General features: G+C 37.0%; 4 protein-coding genes across 4 annotated transcripts; 3 read left to right on the top strand and 1 right to left on the bottom strand.

Moving 5' to 3' along the window:
• Window positions 1-68: 68 nt before the first annotated feature.
• Window positions 69-2,336, top strand: pigx (phosphatidylinositol glycan anchor biosynthesis, class X). The gene is made up of 6 exons (XM_042483972.1): window positions 69-168; window positions 936-1,026; window positions 1,121-1,256; window positions 1,407-1,620; window positions 1,869-1,969; window positions 2,084-2,336. Exons 1-6 carry the CDS (start codon window positions 105-107, stop codon window positions 2,219-2,221), a joined length of 744 nt encoding a protein of 247 aa, XP_042339906.1. The 5' UTR covers window positions 69-104; the 3' UTR covers window positions 2,222-2,336.
• Window positions 2,337-7,625: 5,289 nt separating this feature from the next.
• Window positions 7,626-16,528, top strand: pak2b (p21 protein (Cdc42/Rac)-activated kinase 2b). Its single transcript, XM_042483623.1, has 14 exons — window positions 7,626-7,889; window positions 7,993-8,099; window positions 8,213-8,363; window positions 9,341-9,372; window positions 9,468-9,581; window positions 9,717-9,849; window positions 9,991-10,054; window positions 10,938-10,986; window positions 11,695-11,807; window positions 11,901-12,018; window positions 12,127-12,226; window positions 13,204-13,400; window positions 14,731-14,868; window positions 15,408-16,528. The coding sequence occupies exons 1-14, from the start codon at window positions 7,700-7,702 to the stop codon at window positions 15,492-15,494; spliced, it is 1,593 nt and encodes a 530-aa protein (XP_042339557.1). The 5' UTR covers window positions 7,626-7,699; the 3' UTR covers window positions 15,495-16,528.
• A 1,864-nt stretch (window positions 16,529-18,392) lies between these two features.
• On the top strand, window positions 18,393-20,994 carry rpp21 (ribonuclease P 21 subunit). The gene is made up of 5 exons (XM_042481898.1): window positions 18,393-18,540; window positions 18,664-18,764; window positions 19,373-19,455; window positions 19,864-19,998; window positions 20,465-20,994. Exons 1-5 carry the CDS (start codon window positions 18,484-18,486, stop codon window positions 20,566-20,568), a joined length of 480 nt encoding a protein of 159 aa, XP_042337832.1. The 5' UTR covers window positions 18,393-18,483; the 3' UTR covers window positions 20,569-20,994.
• Window positions 20,871-22,946, bottom strand: aqp12 (aquaporin 12). The gene is made up of 3 exons (XM_042481891.1): window positions 22,096-22,946; window positions 21,200-21,316; window positions 20,871-21,119 (listed from the first exon to the last, which is right to left on the bottom strand). The coding sequence occupies exons 1-3, from the start codon at window positions 22,688-22,690 to the stop codon at window positions 20,992-20,994; spliced, it is 840 nt and encodes a 279-aa protein (XP_042337825.1). The 5' UTR covers window positions 22,691-22,946; the 3' UTR covers window positions 20,871-20,991.
• Between the last annotated feature and the right edge of the window lie 1,395 nt (window positions 22,947-24,341).

The following is a 24,341-nucleotide window of genomic DNA, read 5'->3' as shown; positions in this document are numbered from 1 at the left end:
CAATTTGAAAAAGTCCTTTCGCCCATCGAGTGTTTCATTTGTGTTTGCTGAATATAATAAATAAACTGTTAAATGCTTTTTTATATTTCACCATCGCGGTTTTAATGTATTTTTTTGTTTTTTGTGTGTGTACGATTTTATCGACATGCCACTGTTTGATCGAAAAGGGTAAGATATACTTTTAGACCTCCTACCTTGACGGATAAACACGGGCTAGTTTTATCTTTCACACAAACTTTTTACTTAATTTCGATACGTTTTTGACAGAAGGCAGACTTTAATCTCACTTTGCATTAAGGCAAAGGTACAAAGTCACATAAAGGATTAAGTTAAGCGTCTGTGAGTGTTGTGAAAAGCGCTCTATAAATAAAATGTATTATTATTACCAAATTAAGTTAAGTATTGATCATTATTAGACTCTTGGGTGGTAAATAAATTAAACCAAAGGTGCATTTTCATTCACCGGTCTATCAGTCATGGCAAAATAGTTTGACATTTTAAATAATGTTCTCATCTTTAATCCTTGTCATTTCTATAATTGATTTTTAATTAACCCATTAACCCCCCTTTGGGTCGCTAATTAAGTCAGCCACAAATTATAATAATTATTTTATTTATTTAGCACGTTTTAAAAACTGCTTTTACATAGTGCTTTGACAGACAAAGCAAAAGCAGAAAAGGGCACACTGAAGGGAATGTAGCAACAGAAAACAAGGCAGACCTACCAAACATAAGCAAGACAAAATTGTGGTTGAGCTAAGGTCAAAAATGCAAGACACAATTTTTAAACATAAAAAAATTAAAATAATAAAAGCTATAAAAAAATTTTAGATGAATTCATCAGAACTAACCAGCAATAAATGTATGAAAAAAGTATGCTCTGATTAGTCTTGTGGTTTTGACATGCATTTGTTTATTTATTTATTTTTTTGTAGATGAGAAGAATGAGAAGCACTGTGGTCTCCTAAAGCAGTGGCTTGAATCCTCTGAAGTTTCAGTGGAGATCATGAAAAAAGGTTTTCACAGGTAAAGGCTGTGTATTTTTAACCATGATGTATAAATAATCGTGTTCAAGGCTCTGCATGAGTGGAATTAATAAGTGACTTCTGGTGTGTTGTAGGGAGGTGATAACTCGTGTTGAGCTCAGCCCCGATGTGCTCAGTGAGGTCCGAGTTTTGCTGGTTCACAGGTGGCCCAGAGGTGTCTTTGTTGATCCATATCAACTTGCATCCTTGAGTGATCAAAATGATTGGCAGGTAAAATTGACACTTGTAAGACTCATCCTTCGTTTATATTAAGCAATTCAGCCAAAACATTTGTAAAAAATAGAATATTACCAAGCACATGTATGTACACTGTAGTTTTTGTATAATTTAATTATGTATGTATTTAATCCCCTATGTAAGATATTAGTGGATTCAGCCATCGACCTAGAGCTGCCTGCTCACAAGACTGCAGGATTTGTCACCTATCTGTATTCCACCTCTGATGGACCAACTCCCAAACTGCTAAAAGTAACAATTCCCATACACGGGCGCTACCATGAGCCTACTTTTGTTGGTGAAACATTTACATCTGTCATCATAGAACCTCCAGAGCTGCTGCTGCAGACTGAAAAATGTAAGTTTATCATCTTTATACTGTACTCATGTATATCTTGCATCTCAAAAACTACATAAAATATATTTTAACCTATTTTTCAAATATATATATATTTTTATTTTTATTTAAGTAAATATATCAATAACACATGGTCAAAACTATAACTTGCCTATTAAAGGTCCTTCCTGTTGGTTGATGAAAAATATTGCTGACATTGACGGGAAATTAAGTGATTGTCTTTATTTGAACTTTTTTCTTTCTTCCAGGTACGCAGCTCAACAACATAGAGCCTCATGCTGTCATGGACGCCCCCTGTACGGCCGACAATTCAAGCACATGTCGATGGGTTAAACTCCAGCCTCAGCAGGTGTTTACCAATAAGCCTTATTAAACTCTCAAATTAAAAAACTTTAAAGTTTTAATTATACTAATTCTCTATTGTTTCTTTTCTTTCATTATTTACATTTTTTGTGTCCTGAAGGAGGGAGGAACGGTGAGTTTACAGCTTCCAGTTGGTGACGGGTCTTTGGTGACGCCTGTGTGCGGTGGAACTCTTCTAGTCACAATGCTCTGCTGTGTTGCACTGTCCAGATACATGTGGAAACATCGGATCATTTGAACAGTGATGCTGAACATGCCTTGTGTTAAACAACCAAAGATCTTATAACAATTTTGTTTGTTTTTTTACATAAAACTTTAAAAGGACATTTAAAAAAGTAACACCACACAAGACATTGACAGGCATGGATAAAAAACGGCATGCATTTTAGATCATACACATGCATATGTATGATTTTAAAAGAGTAATATGTCCAGTACCTTTTTTTTTTTTTTTTTTTTGAGGTGACATAACCAAAATGGGGGTTATTTTGTTTTATCTGTACCAGTTTCAAAATCGAGGAGGTTAAAAGTTATATTCTGTGAAGTAAGACAATTTAGTTGAGCAGGTTTTTTCGAATAGGAAAATATCCCCAGAGCATACTGTATGACAAGGTGACACTTCTTTATTTACTCAGTTTGAAACACTTAACTCAATGTCTCAGATCATAATCTGCGGATGTCCTTTATCCCAACTGCAAACAATATTTCAAACTCTGAATAATAAAAAGCAAATATGTGCTCTATCTACTTGCAGATTTTTGTGTGCTCTATGGTGATTTTTTCTCATGAAGATAAAGATATTTACCATCTTTTGTTGACAATTACGTTTTGGTGTTATAATGTTTTGTCAAAAATGTCAGATTGGGAAGTGTGACTGCAGTGTAATAAGGTTTCAGTGCATATGACCACAGTACCAAAGAAAAAATAGTCTCATATCCAGCCCTATAAAGCTTTCTTATTGTGGTATTCTGCATGATTCAGCTGAACAGAGTGCGGAGTGTGAAGACTGAACGCAATGTGTAGATCAATGTAGACAGTTGGCATAGAAATGTGTACAAGTAACAAAATGTATTTTGTCTTTGTAGATTTTTTTAAAGTCCAAACAAAGGTCAAAGATCATGTTCCTCAATGGAAAAGCAAAGCTGAAAGAAATGGAAAATAAGTATCACAGTAAATAGACTACCGTCTCTTTAACCTCTTCAGTGTGTCAATAAAAACATGAAGTTGTACACTAACTTGAAGTATGAAGTACTATGCGAACCTACTTTACTTTAAATTCTTGTGGTTTCTCATTTTCCAATATACCAAATATGTGGATGAATAATTTGGAAATAAACCTAAATTGAGGTGCATGACATCTCGAATATTTGCACTTGATTGAGTGGTTTAACAGTAAAAACACAGAGGGTTTGAATGTGTCACCCAGTGTAAACATCATACAACTTCATTGAAGCACTGTAAAAAGCTGATGTACAATATGTACTGTATGAATTTGGTTTTTCATATCGTAAAGCTGTCTAAAGGGGAAATTAAAGGAAAGGGGTTGCAATATCCAGACCATCCACTTGAGGATGGCAAATCACCACATTGTGAAGCTGATGTCAGCTGGCATTCTTTTTCAAAGATCATAGTTTAACAAATCCGTCACAGTATTGTTATGATTTAGACAATAAAAATGTGTATAATGTCTTAAAATCTTAAAAGTACCACAGTGTTGATGGGCAATGATCGACTATATATAAAAATATATCCCAGCCTAGCTTGCAGGAACAGCTCAAGGATACTTTAGCAGAAACTTGGTGTTAAACCTTTAACCTCCAGTCATTTCTCTGCAGTGTTTGCTTCACTTGACACTCACTGATTATAGACCTTACCATACGTGTTCACCCTATTTTATATTGTACTTTATTAATTGATACCATATTATATTTGACATTCTTTTCTTTTATATATTATATTTCTGCACTGACATATTATGTTCTCTTTTACACCAAATTATAGCTGCCCATATACTATGCTATATTACTGCATTATACTTATGCTATAAATTTAATCTCATATCCCATACTATCAGAATTTACCGTGTTATATCATATGTATATGTTATACTGACTCTTGCATTATATTCCATATTATTATTACAATCACTAACTACCTTTACTCAATCATGCCATATATTGGTGTGTTTACTGTATACATACTCTGACATTGACTCTGCTGCAATTAATCATACTATTGTCACTTTATCAGCACCGCTGGACTTAAAAAAAAAATAGCACTAGGGAGGAACTTCTTTTTTTTGCCTTTGGGAGGGGTATACAACTTCAAATGGCTTCATTTTGTATTTATTTAACTGCTGATTTTTGAAGAAAATGTTTTTTTCTTTAAAATTCACAAACATTACACTTGTCAAAACTGTAGGAATAGAAGTTATCATCGGATTTTCAAATTTCCAGTGGTCCCTAAAAAACAAAACCAAACCTGAGCTTAAAATAGTGATATTTCTTTAAAATCACTTCATTCTACATGTCTTATTTAAAAGTTGCCAAAAAGAGATATTTGCATGTACTAATGAGTGAAAATCCAAGGCAAAAGGTACATTTTCAAAAATCTAATTACTATTGCAGTAACACTTAATTTACAACCTGCGGGCTAAATATGGCCCCCAACAGAATCCAAGAAATGTCCTAAAACCTTAGAAATGTCCTAAAATCTGAGAAACATCCTATAATCCTGGAAACATCATAAAATCTGAGAAACTAATTAAAATCCTAGAAATGTGGTAAAATTCTAGAAATGTTCTAAAATCCTAGAAAAATACCCAAAACATCCTAAAATCCTCAAAAGATCCTAAATATGGCCCCCAACAGAATCCAAGAAATGTCCTAAAACCTTAGAAATGTCCTAAAATCTGAGAAACATCCTATAATCCTGGAAACATCAGAAAATCTGAGAAACTAATTAAAATTCTAGAAATGTTCTAAAATCCTAGAAAAATACCCAAAACGTCCTAAAATCCTCAAAAGATCCTAAAATCCTATATACATGTATGGGGCTGCTGCTACTGGCCTCCTGTCATTTTGCAAAAGTGGCCCCAGAGCAAAGTAAAATAAAGAACAGTCCCTTATTCGGCTGTATTTATTTCTGTACTTGTACTGCCTTCAGGTTTTTGTTATCCTATAAATGTGTCTCTCCTCACATATTTACACCTTAAACTACATTACCTAAGATGCTTTTCGACCTAATTCAAACTTCCAGTTTGTGGTGTTTTAACGTTTTATTATTATCTGAGGTTAAAAACATATAATTAGAGCTCCGAGTACAGTATATTATTAGCAGATTAGTTTGCACACGGTAACATTTGGAGACAGACAGCAGACAAACTTAACGCATCATTCAGCTGAAACATTTATTGAATAGGCTAAGGGCTGGGTCGGTAGTTCCGCTTCCCCTTCGCCATAACGGAATTATCCCAGGGCCGAAAAGATAGAAGAAAAGTTGCACTGTAAATAGTTGTAGCCACGTTTTTACTAACTTATTTGTACCCGCCGCGCACCACCGAGGCCCCATGTAACGGAGGAAGTACTTTTAACGGATTTACAACCGTTTTCCAAACCGGGAGTGAAGTTGTATTCAAGTTTAACTGGTGAGGAATCTCCGGTAAGCTCTGCTGTTTCTGCGTCGTCTTCGCTAGCCTGCAAATAAAGCAAATGTATAGCTGATAGTTAGCAGCATCTGTATTGCTGTCTAAACTATCGCTTCATTGTGTTAATTTGTCGGTGGAAAGACATAACTTTCGTCGCCAGGCTAGTTAGCATTAGCATTAAAGCTTAACGCCGATATCGTAGGATTGAAACGGTAGTGTAGCTCGTCATGCTAACGTTAGCTTCTAGCTAGCACACTTGTTGGCCAAGTAGTTCATGCTAACGTTAGCTAGCTAGCCGCCCCTGTTGTAACTCACTTCAAGGGCATTTTTTGACAGAAATGCCGTTATGTAGTGAAATAATAAACCTAACATCGACATGTTGCCATTTTTCTATCTTAAAAAGTAGCAACGAAGTGTTAACTCTTTATTTCTGTATCATGTGTTGTGGGAGAAAAGCAACTATTCTTTTATTCTCCTCTGGGCTCCTCTTTTAGTCTTTTGAGGCCACATAGGACACAAAAAGATACACTGCTTTATATGCTCATAACATAACTCAAACTAAAACTAGAGTTTGTGTAAATAGGATTAATTAAGACAAAATAAGCTATGACACCGTTTTCTTCCCGCAATCACAGTTTATCAATTGACTTAAAATGTACAGTCTCTGTTCTCATCCACGTTATTAATAAGCTAGATATTACCAAATGATTAGCTTTTTCTTAAATTATTACTGTTTTAATTCAATCGACCAGTCATGAGATGTTTATTTGTACCTTAATCTTCATTTCCTTACTATTTAAAATATATATATTATTTTGAGAATACTGAGAAAATGAAACCAAGAACATTTCAACCTGTATGTAATGTTTTTCTCTGTGGCCCTAATAACACCCCACATTAATCCTGTGCACTATTCAGCTTCAATAATGCACGTTATTAAATTGTTTTATAGTTGAGGATAGGGGTGGGAGCCACCAGAAGCCTCCTCAATACAGTGTTATCGTGATGCAAAATTGTGCTACAATATAGTGACTATTGCGATGACATGTTGCTATTTAATTCCTTATTTTTCAACTGCAAACTATGTTCCCAAACTTTCTCCAGATCTGTTTTTATCAGATACTATCACGTTTTTTATTCAATTGCTGTGAAATGTATCTAGTGTACTGATAAAGCAAATTGATTTATTGTTCTAGTACCAAAAAGTTATTTTACATTTGTAATATTAATAATTAATGTGATGATTGAACTGATATGATATTACATGCAACACACACACACACTCCTGGTAATAGTAATAATAATACATGATGATAATAATAATACATTTTATTTATAGAATGCTTTTTAAGAAACTCACACTTTTAAGAAGTCAAAAGATCATAAGATAGACCACATTAAAATAAACAATAAAATACACACAACAGTACAATTCATATGACATTAATAATAATGTAATAGAGAGTAGTTCCCTGATTTTGAGTCACCACATTCTGGTGTATTTGTAACCTAATTATTTAGGGATGGGAATCACCAGAGGCCCCACGATACAATATTTGAATGATACTTAAGTCACGATAATTAATTCTAAGTGCTATATTTTAGGCAACTGACTTGCTTGAATTTCTTAAAGGTGTTTCGCCTCTCATCTTCTTCTCTTCAATAAACTCATGTAATTCCAATTGACTGTGACATAGCACCTAATATTACCATGGATTTTTTATTTCATTTTGATAGGCTGGCTATTTTAATAATGTTTAAAAAAAATCAATACTTGTGTATTGGAACTGTATTGCCATGGGGAAATATCGTGATACACTGCTGTATGGATTTTTTTCCCCACCCCTATTATTATTGTTGTATGTTTATGGTCTGATAATTGTCTGATTTCTTTCCAGGTACCACTTGGTGCTTTCTTTTTCTTCTGCTGTCACTTTCAGCACATCCTCCTGTAGCGCATGAGCACACCCGTGCCTCATGCTGATGTGAGCGCTGCCTCGCTTTGCCATCCTTAACCCGTTGTGCTCCCCCGCCTTCTTCGCCCTGTGAGGCTCCCAACAACCCGTAGTGATGTGTGATAACGGAGACCCAGAGGATAAACCTCCTGCGCCTCCGGTCAGGATGAGCAGCACCATCTTCAGCACCGGCTCTGGCAAAGACTCCCTCTCAGCCAACCACAGCTCTAAACCACTGCCGTCTGTGCCTGAGGAGAAAAAACCTCGCAGCAAGATCATCTCAATCTTCTCTGGGGCTGAAAAAGGCGAGTTTGGCAGAAAGATATTTCACTTCATATGTATGATTGTGTTTGGGATTAGTCAAAATGTGGTGATGTGAAATTTCAATAAGGTTTTGTTTACTTTCAGGTGGTAGAAAGAAAGATCGAGACAAAGAGCGACCAGAGATCTCACCACCTTCAGATTTCGAACACACCATACATGTTGGGTTTGATGCTGTCACAGGGGAGTTCACTGTGAGTTTTGGTTGTTCTTACATGCTTTTTTCAACTCTTAATTATTATCCAGAACATCCATTTACACCATAGTGTGCATCATTTTGACGCTGCATAATATTTGTCACACACAGGGTATGCCAGAGCAATGGGCTCGACTACTCCAGACCTCAAACATCACCAAGTCAGAGCAGAAGAAAAACCCGCAGGCCGTGCTTGACGTTCTGAAGTTTTACGACTCTACAGGCAACGGTCGTCAGAAGTACCTCAGCTTCTCTTCGTCTGGTGAGGCTCAAAGTTAAATTCAACATGATTAAGGTATCTGCAGGGCACTATAAATTTGTATTAAGTTGTGAATTTCAAGTTAGATAAAAGAATCCACCATGTAGGTCCGAGTTAATAATTACCTAAAATCATCTTGACTTCAAGTAGATAACATTTTTTTCTTTTCTCATAGAGGAATTTGATCAATATCATTTCATGGTAAACAATGAGTGACCAGTGTTAACCTCAAAATGAGACCCTTTGAGAACGGCTGGTTTTAAGTTACCTTGAAATCAAAAGAGATGTTTAATTGTTTTTATCACAAAAATCTTGCATTGATTGTCACCTATACATCAGTTTGTGGTCTAACAAAGACAGAAAAGTAGATGTGTACGTATTTGTAATTTTTAGAGGTTATAGAGAGTAATTTCCTTGAAAATGATTTGAAAAAATGATGACTCAACCTGGACTATTTCTGCATCCAGTGTAACCCTTTCTTGAAAGCATGTATGGATCATAATATAGACACAAGCCTTCTGTTGGTATCACAGAGTTGAGGCTGTGTGTCTTCACCTGTAGACTCCGGATCTTGGCTTTAACATTTATTGTGTCTCTTAAAAAATTACTTCATCGTGGCTGTCTTCTTCCTTCATTTAATTCCTGTCCCGTTTGTCAGTAAAATAGCAGGTGTAGGTGATAGTCATGGAAAGACGTCATCCACAACAGAGAGCAGGCTGTCCTTATTGCTGTTCTCCATGTTGAGCTAGCAGCTATTGTCAATTTGAAATTTGGCGGTGGAACATAGCACGTTCAGCATTATCGGCTACTGCAAATGTCAATCAGTGTCCTTGACAAGTCCTGCTGTAGTTTCCTGATTTTGCAGGAAAGACGTAAATATGCAGAATCAAATAACGCTCTGTTAGTTGTTTCATATAAATTTTAATCTCTGACTTTTAAAGTTCTTTTTTTTTCCTAACTCTCCTTTTTATAATTCACAGAAAAAGACGCATTCACTCCAGGGCCTCAGTCTGTAAGTATTTCAAGACTTTTAAAACACATGCTGTTACAATTGTACTACGTTTTGTATTATAAAGGCTAAAAATATTTTCTTTCACTCTAAATCAGCCCGTCAAAAAAGGCACTGAACCCTCTTCTCCGAATATCAAAGACATTGACGATGATGACGATGATGAAACTCCTCCTCCTGTTGTGGCACCAAGACCAGAGCACACAAAGAGTGTAAGTCACCTGCGTTACATAAGCCTGATAGCATAATGTTAATCTTTTCATTCTAAAGACCATTATTTCACTTCTTGTTTTGTGAACTTAAAATGTATTTCTTTGTGTGTCTTTGTTTATTGTTTTGTTGCGCAGGTGTATACACGCTCAGTTATTGACCCAATCCCTGCTCCAAGCACGTGTCCAGACGGAGATGCTGCCTCCAAGGCTGCAGACAGACAGAAGAAGAAGGGCAAGATGTCGGATGAGGAGATCATGGACAAACTGAGTAAATTATTTATAAATCGTTAATTTTTTTCAAATCTGTTTTAGACCAATACAGCAGTCTAAATCCCAGGTCACATACATTTGCTTTTATCAATTTTAACAAAATAATCTATTGTTTCCTTTGCATATGTGATTGTTACAGGAACGATAGTCAGCATCGGAGATCCCAAGAAGAAGTATACCAGATATGAAAAAATTGGTCAGGGGTGAGTACAGATCCACCAGTTGCATTTGAATCAGTTCAAGGATTCAAGATTTTATGTGAACTATGTAATGTGGCTTTTATCATAAAAATAGGGCCGCCTTTCTCAACAAACTTTTTTTGTATCTATTTGTATCTACATTTGTATATATTTCACACACAGTGAACTCAGACTTGGATAATGTCAGCTTTGAATGTTAAGCAGCAGTCAGAGAGAGACTAAAATTGAGCAAATGGATGATGGACTCCAGTTAGCACTGATACTTAATATTTGCCTGTGATTATTGTTTTCTAACATTCCAGTCTTAAAAGCAGAAAATGCAAATTTTCATAGTCGTATTTATAATAGAGTCGATTTAAAAAAAAAGAAAAAGAAAAACTACTTTTTTGGAGTTAACAGAGCTTTGTGAGATCAGTTTTTTCGAGCTTCATCAGTGTCATGTCTATGAGTCCAGATACCTCAACAAGTTCTTAACACCGCATTCACACTGGGACTGGAACTGCTGCGAGGTTCGCCACTTTTCCCTGAAGTGCTGACAGCTTCCTTTTGGCACTCATATGAACCATTTGGCTCGTTCATGCTTGATGCCTACTTATTTCACACTCCGTCAAAAGCAGAAAGCAAAAGCAGGAGCAGACAGAGACAGAGCTCTGTGTGTCATTAGAAAAGATGCTAATGTTTCTCAGTCAGTAATACACAAGAAAAGTGTCAATCACAGCTCGGGGGAAAACACTCTGTTCATCATCTGAGATTTTGTGTGAAAACATGACAGCATATATACATCTTTGCATAATACATTTTACAATTAATAACTACAGACATATTTGAGTGTGCTGTTTGTTTAAATGTTCATGGAAGTACATTTCTCATTTCATTTGTCTCACAGGGCATCAGGAACAGTATTCACAGCCATTGATGTTGCCACAGGACAGGAGGTAAGAGTGACGCCGTGGATGAGGAGATATGAAGAGTTTAAAAATACTAAGTCAAGTACAGGAGCTCATGACTTCCAAATGGCACATAAATGTTAAGTTTTTTAGTGTAAGCTTAATTTATATTGCACCTTTTCTACAAGAAATACAGCTTTTAAGACTGTAACTTTTGCAAAACAGTTGCCACTGTAGCAGCTGTTCAGCAGGTGATAATTATGTAAGCAAGTGCTTATTATGAGATGGAAAAACATACTGTAACAGAAGCACAAGTAAAGATGAATCAAGTTAGCAAACTGACCCAGCACTGTTAGTTACACAGCGACGTCTATTTAAAGTTAGCCGACATTAGCTTACATCAGTCAGCTGCCTGTCATACTACACAAAGTAAGGTTGTGTCAACAAAACCTTTGAGCATGTCGACTTGAGCAAGGGTGTGTTTTATTACTTACGAATTCAACTTTTCATTTGTAAGAGGACAAATATATCTTTTCTTTCAAAAGTTCCATAATTTTGCTTTAATTTAAAAAGACAATTTAGAGAAAGCAGTTGAACTTTAATATATATTCTTACACGGTCATTATAAAAAACAAAGAAGGGACAGTTTTGAAAATTGGAAATTAAAACATTGTAATCATATGGTCCCTTCAATTTCAGAAATTCACATGTAGGTAATTCTAAATATTTGGTCTCTCACGCTTCCTTTTCTTACAGGTCGCCATTAAACAGATCAATCTACAAAAGCAGCCGAAGAAGGAGCTGATCATCAACGAGATTCTAGTGATGAAGGAGTTGAAGAACCCCAACATTGTCAACTTTTTAGACAGGTAAGTCTGAAAGATGTAATTTAACATCCAAAAAGTTGTAGAAACAGCATGGTTTGACACCATTGTGTGATGTTCTGTTTTTGTGTGTGTCAGTTTCCTGATGGGGGAGGAGCTGTTTGTGGTGATGGAGTATCTGGCTGGTGGCTCGCTGACAGACGTGGTAACAGAGACCTGTATGGACGAGGCCCAGATAGCCGCTGTCTGCCGAGAGGTACGCTGCACTTCATCCAGGGCCATTTGAGAGAGATCAAAGCTAAGAGGCAAAACAAAAACCAAACTCTCAACAATTTTTTCCTCTCTCTTCCCATTTCTTCTCCAGTGTTTACAAGCATTGGAATTCCTGCATGCGAACCAGGTCATTCACAGAGACATCAAAAGTGACAATGTGTTACTCGGGATGGACGGCTCTGTCAAGCTGAGTAAGTCTTGTACTGATGTTATCAGGAGCAGCGTATTAAAGGGATTGTTTGGACTTTCTGAAGTAGGGTTGTATGAGGTTATTATCCATAGTCAGTGTATTAAATACAGTAGATGTCATTTAGGTATGGGGATCAAAACCCAGGTCTATTGAAGACCTGGTTCCGCTTTTTTCAAAACCCAAAAATCAATAACATTTGAGCTTATCGATAATGCTGTTGTGTATCATTATATCTTGAGTCGAGTCACGTCATTTAAATCCAATCACTGGTCTGCATATGTTGACTTTACATCAAATTGAACCTAAATGCAGTACCTTTGACTGTCTTCAGGTAAAAAAAATCCTTCAACTCCTACTGTGGAGGAGGCGGCAGCAAAATATGTTTTAACTACTTAAAAAAATAAATATCAGTTTAAGTGTACACTGTATTTGGGATATTTCAGCAGCTTTACCTCGCTGTCAGACAGCCCTTTCCAGTTGAGAACTGAAGCCGTTATCGTTCTCTCGTTCTCCTTAAAGCCACCAGACTCCTGTGACTAAAACAGTCATTTTACCTTGCATAACTCAGGAGTTGTCGGTCTACCTAAGCCTTGATCTGTTAGTTTGTTATTGTGTGACTTTGGTGAATCCAAACTCACCCTTTGAAACATCCTTTGAAGTCACACAGTAACACAAAAGTCACTCATCAAGGCACAGTAGACCAGCAACTCCCATGTTTTGTGAGGTAAAATTATTGTTTTAGTCAGTGAAGTCTGGTCACTTAGAAGAGAGAGATACAATGGCATCAGTTCCTCATACGTACCTTCTGTCTCACAGCAAAGTAAAGTAGTAAAAATATTCTAAATAAAGTGAAACAAGAGAAGCACCTCATACAACCCCACTGAAAAATTCAAACTATCCCTTTAAACTCGGATTCCAATGTTCTTTCATTGTAACAAAGGTATTATTTGTATTAACTCTTCCCCATTTCCTCGACAGCCGATTTTGGCTTCTGTGCCCAGATCACTCCAGAGCAGAGCAAACGCAGCACCATGGTAGGCACGCCTTACTGGATGGCTCCTGAAGTGGTGACCAGAAAGGCTTATGGGCCTAAAGTAGACATTTGGTCACTGGGTATTATGGCCATTGAGATGGTTGAAGGAGAGCCTCCCTACCTAAACGAGAACCCACTACGAGTGAGTGACAACATTTTAAATCCTCCTTTTTTTTTAGGTGTCATGTTGTTTATTTCCAAAACTAATACACATAATAAGTGATCTTAATTTATATCAAAACCTAAAATAATTAGAAAGAATTAGTAACTAATGGTATCAATGATTTGTTTATCAGACTTTGGTAGACTTGCTGAACAACTGCAGCCCTTAAATTTTCATGAGTCACCACCAAAGCAGGAGAAATGCTGACAAGTGTCATGAGAGTTTGTCCTGTTCTCCACTTCCACAAACAACAACATTCACGGAATAAGCCAGTCGTTGCGTTGTTGACTTGTTAGCAGAAGCTGTCGAGATACAAACATTTCTCTTCAGTTTGCTGCTGCTTCTGTTGAGAAGTGTTCATATTCTGCTTGTGCACAAACACTATTGATCAGCTTTATTGACTAAGTATGTTTATCCATACAGGGAATCAGAGCAATACACAACACTGATTAGAAATCAGACTTTTTCCACCAAATGTCCTATGTGTTGTTGTGTGAATGGGAGCAGGGATCACGGACATTCTTGGAAAATTGTACTGCCAATTTCCCACCTTAAGATCTCATAACTTTTCTGGAAAAATAGCAGTATAGCTGCGTTCTGAATAAAAGCAGTAACACTGCAGGGACGAGCATGTAAAGATTTTCATGGTCTGATGGAAAAAAAACACACCAAAAAAACACTCTCATGTGGAGCAACCAAACCAATTACAAGACTCTGTGACTTTTTTTATAGTTTAGCATTCACACGAATATAATACACACAATAACACATGATATAAAGTGAGTGTAAAGGGAGTGCATAGATTGCTGGAATAAATATTGTAAATAAAATGCATTTATGTAATAAGTTCGTAAATTTACATACCAGAAGTGATTTGTGTGTAGATTATGCATGTCACTGTACAGTATATTTACTTTATTTTTAAATTGACAGTGATGGATGATCTTTAGATCATTATTCCTTTCTGATTTCCAACTGTACTCACTGCTCTTCATGTGTCTTCATGTAACACAGGATTATCATATTCTGTAGTTCAGTTATCTGCTGTCACCTGTAGTTTGTTGTATGGATTTGTAAGCTCAGGTTACCCAGCTGTCATTATAGAAAAGGAAAGTACTTTGTGCTGCCTCCTTGCATGCAGAGTTAGAAAAGGGAGTGTATGACATTCATAGCATTAATTAAAAATAAATATGACATTTTAATTGTCCTTGCTTTACCAGTTTGACTTGATTCACTTGCTGTGAAATTATTTACAGAAACTAGATCTCACAGTTGTTTCTTTTTCTCTAATCTCTGCCCCTTTTGGCAGGCGCTATACCTGATTGCCACGAACGGCACACCTGAGCTTCAGAACCCAGAGAAGCTCTCTCCCGTCTTCAGAGATTTCCTCAACCGTTGCTTGGAAATGGATGTCGAGAAAAGAGGCGGAGGCAAAGAGCTGCTGCAGGTTAGAAACACCCCCTGTTGTTGAATTATTTTATGTGGGAGTGCTTTTAAATAATATATTCATTTTCTTATTTTTCCAAAACAATTCAAGACCAACATATAACAATTAACAAAAACAGCTCAGATCAACAAACATGCAAGCGGTTACAGTAGGTAGTTCTTGTTGCAGGTAAATCACAGCAAGAGTTCATTTTCAGGAAACTCCTTGTAAAAATATGGCAGAAGAATAAAGCCCAAGATGATTTAGATATGGCTGCCAGACTTTGTAAAACTGATCCGCTTTGGTGTGTCGCACATTTGTAAGATATTCCAAAGGAATCAGCTTAAATATAATTTTACACCAACGCTTAACAGAAGGGAACTTATCACTGGACCACTGTAGTAGTAAATACTTTTTGCAGCAAAGACTATTTCATAAGCTTTTGCTAGTTGCAGCAGTTGTATTTTTACTTGAGAGGTCTAACTTGTGTTAATTGATCAAATGTTTGTCCTTTTCCTCTCCTTCTCTTCTCTTTGTTGATTTTTGCCCTGTTGTTGCAGCACCCGTTCCTGAAGCTGGCGAAGCCCCTCTCCAGTCTCACGCCTCTCATCCTGGCAGCCAAGGACGCCATGAAGGGCAATCGTTAGCTGACGAAACCAGCTACCCTGCCTTCCCCATGCTGTGCACAGATATGTGCCAACCATTTAGATTTCGTGCCAGACAATAGGCTGAGAGTGACTCTCCACTCTTGAAGCACCAGCCTTATAAGCCCTGACAAACCTCACTGTGAAGAAGACCAAAAAATATAGAGCACAACTCCACCGCTGTCCACATGAACTCTATTCTCACTCAGACGTCAGAAGACAAGTCAAACTAAAGTGCTTAGAGTCGGGCGTTAGTTATTTTGTACAACAAATCTCCAGGTGACAAGTTAGGGCTAGGCTTGTATTTAACTTGGAATGAAGAAGATGCCTAGTTCTATTTAGTTTTTTTAATCAACTGCCTTAAACAAATGCAAAATGTTGCCTAATGTATTGTTGATTGTGTCAATGTTTCTCTTCCCATGATTTTTACTACCTTTGTAATTTACCTTTCAGCGTGTCAGTGTCTTAGTTATTTTGATACTTGAATTTCATATGCGTCCCCCTTCTTGTTATATAGTTGGTCTCATTCAATGAACACTCTTGCTATTTCCACATTGACTCGTGTTTTATGGACATTTTTTTGTTCTCGACGGTTTTATAGGAAACATTTCAGTACATTCGTGATCAGGAACAACATGCTGTGATTGTGTCGTTCTTCGATTGCCACACCTGACAGACCTACTGTACCAGTTCTTCCCCTGTATCATTAGTCTCCTGATACCAGAGGTGCACCTTACAGGCAAAATTAAAAAATGTTAGATTGACAGGGTTTATACTTTATTCTTTATTGTTGTTATTAAAAATGAGTATTGTATGTCGAACTCTGTCCTTTGTGTTCTTCTGGACTAAACAAATGCGCTTCTCAGTGTGTATATCGTGTACTTAATGTTTAGTTTGACAAAAAAAAGTGGCCATATCATCGTGGTTCGCTGTCGAAGGCTGGTAAAGAAAATTTGTTGACTGTTTTTTTTTCCTTTTGGGCGACTAACAACCTTGTCTGCGCACTCAAATAAATGCAACTGTTTGTTCTTTTGGGATTTGAGTGTGAAAGTGATTGTTGTGCAGTGGTATCACCTCGTACAAAGAGAGACTAAACTAATATAAGAGGTGCAATATAGCGTTAACCTCCTGCAACCCTGCGTCCTCATATGAGGACATTTAAGGATTGCTGCACCCTATTCTTCATTCTGCTTAATTTAAACCTGTTGTCCTCCTTTGTGGATACTTAATGTGTCATCTGGTGGTAGCAAGGACACAATATTCTTATCCATGTAAAAACAAGCTGGTGGCCATCTCTGCGAAGTCCGTCTACAGCCAACTCCAACACAAAAGTGGACAATGTAAAATTTGATCAATTTTATGGTTAAAACTCTTTTGTTTATGCAAAGAGAGTTTCTAGTTTGATATGGCATACAAATTGGACCAGTTTCAGCAATAGTTGCAAACAACCAGCCTGTTAATTAGAAAGCAATTGCTTGAGGACATTGGGACATTGTCTTGTGCTGCATTCAGACGCCTTTCACAAGTGTAATGATCCTTTGAAACCTGACCAAATTAGTTTGATTTCTTCTGAAAACATCGGGGGAACACAACTTTTAAAGAAATGTGCCAAAAATTGCAAGAATTTAGCAAAAGGTGACAAGAAAATTACCCCCAAAAAGTTTTTAAAAAGAGGGAAAGATAAAAGATAAATCGGGGAAAATGCCCTGAAATTGTATAATAATAATAATAATAATAATAATAATAATAATAATAATAATAATAATACTTTTATATCTAAAAATATATAAGAAAAAGATATAGTAAATATATAAATATTTTTCAGCACTTTGTTCGGGTATTTTTCTTTTTTTTTGTTTTTACAGTTTATTGGTTTGTTTTTTGCTTATTTTTTAGAAAATGTTCTTTTTTACTTATTTTTGCAAATCTTTGGACCAACTGTTGTTGCCTTCCCTCTCCCTGTGTATTATCGTAGCATTTCTGCACAGCCATGTTCAGGCATTGAAATGACACTTTTAGACTTAGCTAGGGACCCCTAACCCAACACTTAACAAATGTTGCATTGTTTGTAATTTTGTTTTAGCGGAACAATTTTCCAGCATTGAAATAAAAAAAATACTTTTCACACTTGTGACTATTAACAATAAACCCATTGTCCTCATAGGAGGACATAAAGGTACCTATTGTTCAAAGACAATGCTTAGTTTTCCATACTCATTAGGTCTCTCTTAGTCCAAATATCTAGGTGAAAAAAAAAAATGCATATCACACAAAAGCTCAGTTCTCAGACGGTTAATAATTTCACAAAACAGGACTAACACGGAGAAGCGCTTTCAGTCATCACCATGCACTGTATCAGGGAACGCCTTTGGAAGCCTTTTCTTCCAACGGCAATAAGACTTTTTAATTCATCGCACTTTGCACATAACTAGGCTAATTTACACAGGGATGAACCACTTATGATGCACTTTATCCTCCCAGCCTTTTGCTGTTGAGTTTTTTTTCAAATAGTGACCCTCTGCCCTCTGATTTTTATTTTTATTTATTTATAGATTTTAGTCCCTCTGTGTTTTCCAGGCTTGTGGGGTTTTTTTTGTTTGTTTTTGTATTTATCTGTTGTTCTTATTGTTTTGTGTGATTGTTTTTACAGTTTTATTGTGAGCTGCTTGGCATTCAATATATATATATATTTTTTAACTTAGTCTTATCTTATCTCCTATGTATTGTATTTTTGAGATGGCCCAATGAAGACTACCTTTTATTATCAATGTAGATGTTATAGTTTTAAGGTAGATGTAAGTTTGGGATGTAGGTGATTTAGGTCCCTATTTTGAAGATCGTAAAGTTTTTTAAAGTGTATTTGCTTTTATTTTGAAATTTTGACCCGGAAGTGCAACTGTGTTTGAAACCGGCTGAGGTCAGGCTGCTGTTGCTCGGAGCTGAATCCGCTGTCACCAAATTTCTACTCAGTTTTTCCAGACCTGTTTGTTTAATGGCACTCCAACTGAAAGACAAAGACGCTTATCAAAGACTGAACTATCTTTACCAGGTAGGAAATGAATAAGTTCACAGTCAGTCGTTATAATGCTAGCGGCAGCACTCACGTGGCTAACATGTTAGCAGCTATGCTAATCGCGTATTTAATGACTTCACCGGTTTTATCTCTCCGCAGGCTGCACACTGTGTTTTAGCCCAAAACCCCGAAAATGTGGAGCTGGCTCGTTTCTACTGCTTCACACAGAGGACCATTGCAAGACGTTTAGTTCTCAGACAGTAAGTTTTAAGTCTTTTCGGTATTCATCAGTAGTGATGGTTTCGTCTCGTATTTATTTATGTTTTTTTTTTGAAGGCAGAATTACAGCAAAGCCTTTAGTTTACTCACTTTTGTTTTCCCGTAGAGCAGCATGGTTTGTATCTTTAGCCTTATCCTCCTCCCAGTGTACTAACTGCTACACACATTGTCAAGCCACAGTTACACTGGGTGTAACGTTTCTTCTTTAAAATGAACATGGGCATTGTATGTGTTTTTTGGGGGTTTTTTTTGAGTCAATCCCACCTTCCCAAACACGGTCCTACTACTGTTATTACTCACTACTAGAGCAACAAATGTGTATCAGCCCACCATTGAAAATAGTCCTCAACCGATATATTATTTCTTCCTTTTTGAATGTTTACTAAAAACCACAGTTACTTAGCATTTTGAATATTTAATCATTATATTTGTGACCCATTTTTAAATATTTGCATCTTCAGTAGGAACCAATAGGCTTAAAGATGAGAGCCAACAAGAAGAGATACAGTACCAGCCTTTTTCTTAAAGTCTAACCTGTCCCAGAATAAATCAGGATCTGAGCATCTGTTAATTGTGGATTTTATTGCAGAGATCCATCGGTGAAGAGAACAATTTGCAAGAAGTGCTGCTCGTTGCTCATCCCAGGTGTGACTGCGACAACAAGACAACGCAGTAAGTCAGATCATCACTTAGTGATAGTCTCGTCACTTTTCTAGGGTTACCTCAGATCCTTAAAAGGCATTAAATTCATTCATTTAAAAATACGGTCTCAATTAGTACTAAAATGACTTGAATTAATCTTGAAAGTCTTTGAAATATTCAGACATGGAAAGTAGTGAGTTGTGATTGTTGTAGTTGTGATTTTTTTTGTTGCATTTTAAAATCTCAAAATGATAGATAACATCCTTTTTTGTTAAATCATTGAATTCCTTTTCTTAAACTCAACATGATGAGAATCTCACATGCAGACCGTCCAGATATGCCAGATATTTCCCACTTGCTAAGCTGCATGTGTTTGATGAATATAAAGAAATATTGCCACAGATACTCATCTTCTTTTTATTGACTTTGTCTTCGTAGGGAAAAAAGGCAAGACCCGCTTCACCGTTGTGAGGTGTCTCAGCTGCGGACAGAGCAAGACGTTACTGAATAATCCAGATCATTGTTTATGGGTTGACCGTCCCGAGGCTCAGCTGGAGCAACAGAAGCAACCAGGTGAATAACGTCAACTCGATACTATACACCGACATCATACACTTTCTGTACACATACAGTGCTTATCTAAACAACAGTCTACACTCGGTATGTTAGGAAAAAGTCAAATTATTGTGTTAGTCCAACTAAAACTGGACTTTTACTCACTTCTAATACACCTAGATAATTCGACTAGGAATTTACTCTCTCATGTGTAAGCCTCAACCAGACTTGAACTGGTCGAGGCGTTAAGCACATGTCGCTGTGCCGGGCTTTGACCCGAAGAAAACAAAAAAAAAGACGAAGGTTTCGTTAGTGCTTATTTTATGAACTGTGTTGCTTTTCTAACGTCTTTGATAAACAGCTGAAGCATCAAGATTTATGGTGTGAAACCCTGTTTTTTTTCAGCTCCCATTAAGGCAATAATGACTTGAGAGCGGCAAACACGTGTTAATGGCCATTATTATTCATTCTTTCTTACCCACAGATCCAGGCCCTTCCAATAAAAAACAGCCAAAAGACAAAAAGCCTGATGGGTCAGTGTCCTCTAAACCCAGTGCTGCCCAGAGTGTTGCCAGCACAGACCAATAGTTCTCTACTTCTGACAAATATGAAGGACTGATATTTATTTTATTTTATTAAAGAGATGTGTAACTTTATTATGTTACATCTATCCATTCGTTGTTTTATTTAGTGATTTTTTTGACCTCTGTGAGATCATTTTCGGAAGCTTTCTGCAGTGTGTACATGTGTTTGTTGCAGTGAGATTTTTGATGCTACCAACAGATGGCCACCATGTGGTGTCCTACACACGTGTTTTTGTTTTTCTTCTCCCAAAAAAGTAAAACTTAGTTAATGGTAATGATTTTACTGACAAGGATGAAAAAAATGGATACAGCATTATAATCATTTATTATTTTAATATTTTACATTTTCTGTACAAAATCTCCTCACCGTTAGCCAGGTACTTTCCTCAAAGGTTGATTTAAAACAAATAAAAATATGCAGTTTCATTCACATTTTCTTCTTTTCTCCTTTGTCCCCCTTTGGCACTCGGAAACGTGTCTTCGGAAAATAAAGTAGGTTCTTGGCAAAGATCCTCGGGATATGGCCCATGTACAAGAAAAGAGCCAGAGTCATGCCTAGAAAACAGAGATTCACCGTAAACACTGTCCACCTTTAAAGAAATGATGTACATTTATTTCATTTAAATGTAATTTACCCGTGAGAGGGCCCAGCCAGTAGACCGCTGCGTACTCTGTGAGGGTGAATCCAGGACAGTGGAAGGTGAGGCCGTAGGACAGAGAGGGGTTCATGTAAGCTGAGGTGTAGCTTCGGGCTGCAAAAAGGAAGAGACCAATAAAGTTTATGTTTATGTATGAGTGAAAGCCGTTTTAAATTGGACGCAGATGCATCAGTCCGTTAAATAATACTTGACGCAGAGGGTCACATGCATGACTGATGCCAAGGTGGAGTCGAAGGAACTCAAAATTATTAGTTTTTGGTGTTTTTCGTGCTTTTGTTTTATTGATAGTGACAGAGTTATGAAAGGGGAGAGAAAGAGAGAGGGAAGGACATGCAGCAGAGGCCCTCGGCTGGACTCGATTCTGGACGGCTGCAGTAAGAGTGCAGTCTTAAAGGATGACTGTGGTGTTTTTCAACAATTTTGTATATTATGACTAATTGGATCAACAATTTCTGAAACTGGTCCAGTATTGAGCGAGAGCGCTGCAGCTGGCAGTCACAAAACAGGCTTTAATGCAAACACTTGGGACATTTGTGCACTGTGAATTTATGTCCTCTAAAAGTGCTTGTTTTTGCCACTGACAGGATCAAATTGTCATTCTAAGTGTCTGACAACTCTGAAGCATGAAAACAGAGGTTGCAGGGGATTTAAGCTACCATTTAAAGTAAGTGACAGGCAAAACCTTCAGTGCATTATGCATTGTGTAGATGCATGGAAACTAACTGATTTCCTATTGGTTTTCCAAATTTCTGTGATACTTTATTTTATTTATAGTAATTTTCGTGCACTCATTTTCCCATATTTACAAACGCAAAGCTTCTTTGTTATAAGCAGTGATAATAAAGCAGGGCCGAGGTTCATCTGAAACGTACCTGTATGTGACAGGAAAGTGAGGAGGACAGCGATCAGGGGCACCCGGATCAGAGCAGATCTGCGTCGCAGGCTCAGATGGATTAGAAGGAAAATGAGCGTGCAAACACACTCTGTGAAAAAGCCCTGAAGCAGAGAGACGAGCAGAGATGAGCTGCACTCTCTGGCCATCAGATTTTTGATCATGTGCATGTCGGTCAGCTCCAGACTCCAGTAGTACGCAGCTGCAAGAAGGCCAAGGTGAGCCCCAAGAAACTGGGCTGCAACACCAAGAAGAGTGGGCAGCGTGGAGGCCTCCAGCTGCAGGAACTTCATCACAACCAGGGTGGGATTCCCTGATGCTCCACCGCAGATCACACCGTGGGTCAGCAGTACCACGAACAGTATGGTTAGAGTCACATCAGGACCCAAGCCCCCGGCCCACTCTCCCACTTCCACAATGGTCTGCACTTCCAGCCGACACGCCACCAGCATGAAAGAGGATGCAAACTCCAAAATGAAGCCAAACCGTGGCCATTTTTTAAGGAGTGTTCGAACCAAGGCTGCGAAAATGACAACAGCCAAGAAATATCCGAGGGATGCGTTCAGTCCAGACATGGCTCAGGGACCTGCTGTACCCTGCTGTTTCTCTCCCAAAAGAAATGCATGAGGATTTGACTCAAATATTCTGCTGACTGTGTGGCAACGTGGCACACGCAGAGACAAATTTGTTATCAGTGACACGTCAGGTTTTTATCCCACAACCACCTGCCAAAATACACATGGGCCCTGACACAAGGTCAGGTCAACAAGCTGACCTTCATTTAGTGGTCATGTATTATTAGATTGCCGCCTTAATTAAATACTTAACCTTCCTCTCTTTACAAGATTATATACACTTTAAATGTTCTTTTTTTCTAGGACTAAATGGCTGCAGAGTTATCAAAATGCAAATGAAAACATACCTGCACTGGGTTCAAAAGTTTGGGGGATGCCATTTACTTGGCCTTGTTGTCCAGTGCACAGAAATGATAAACTCACAGCTTATTTAATCAAACAATGTGGAAAATGTGGCATTAATTGGTCTTAAGAGTAAATACATTAGGTATGTACAGTGACCATCATATTTTTTCACTCTTCGTTTGACTTTTAATCAAACGAAAATTTATTTGAGATTTGAATTCTTTCCTGAAGGCCTATGTGCCGCTGGTGTTGCACAAATAGAAAATCAAAAGTGTAGCATGATAATTTGGTTTTGTTGATTGTGGGAGGGACGTAGCTTGAAGAATGACAGGAATTTGGTGTAATGGAGACGATCAGAGTTATTATGGTAATGAAGTTCCACCACTTCTTAGAGCTTAAGGATTCTTCTTCAGTAACATACCTTTGTGGCCATTTGAATGACTTCCATGCAATCTGACCCAGCAACTCAAATTTAACACCTAAGTGTTTGACATTGGACATACCCCTTCATAAAGATTGTTTGTGCTTATTTATTTATTTATTTATTACCTTTGTTGTTACTGTTATTATTATTATGATTGTTATTACTAGCAGTTATATTCGTATTAGTAGTTGCAGTAGTAGTATATTTTGAAAACAAATACTTTTTAATTTAGATTATTATTTGGGGCATTTTAGAGATATACAGAAAATGTAGGAGAGAGAAGGGGTAATGACACTAACAAAGGGCCACAGGTCGGACCCGAACCCAGGCCGCTGCAGAGGCCTCAGCCATATGGGGCGCACACTCTACCAGATGAGCTAGAGGTTGCCTGAAAACAGTAGTAGTAGTTGCTGTTGTAGTAGTAGTAGTAGTAGTAGCAGTAGTATTACTAGTGGTGGTAGTAGTATATACTGAAAAACGTAACAATTATTTACATAAAATGAATTGATTACGCAATGGAAATCTGTGTGCTTTCAGTAATGGCTTATTAATGACAAGAATAATGATGATGATAATAATAATAATAGTAATAGTAATAATATTTTATTATTATTATTACTATATATACAAGGCATAAACTGTTTTTCGTTCTCCTTAAAATGTTTATGGTAAACGTAGCAATTACACAATGAAAATCTGTTAATTCAGTAACATAGTAATAATAATAATAATAATAATACTACATTTTATTTTTGGAAAAAACAAAAACAACACATTTTTCCCATTAAATATTATAGAAAACAAATTACTCAAAATTATTGTGCTTCTAGAGACAGCAAAATGACTTTAACAATATTTATTTTTAATGCATTTTTATCAAAT

Source organism: Plectropomus leopardus, chromosome 3, assembly GCF_008729295.1.
Source record: "Plectropomus leopardus isolate mb chromosome 3, YSFRI_Pleo_2.0, whole genome shotgun sequence".
NCBI lineage: Eukaryota > Metazoa > Chordata > Actinopteri > Perciformes > Serranidae > Plectropomus > Plectropomus leopardus.
This window is presented reverse-complemented; position numbering and strand designations above follow the sequence as displayed.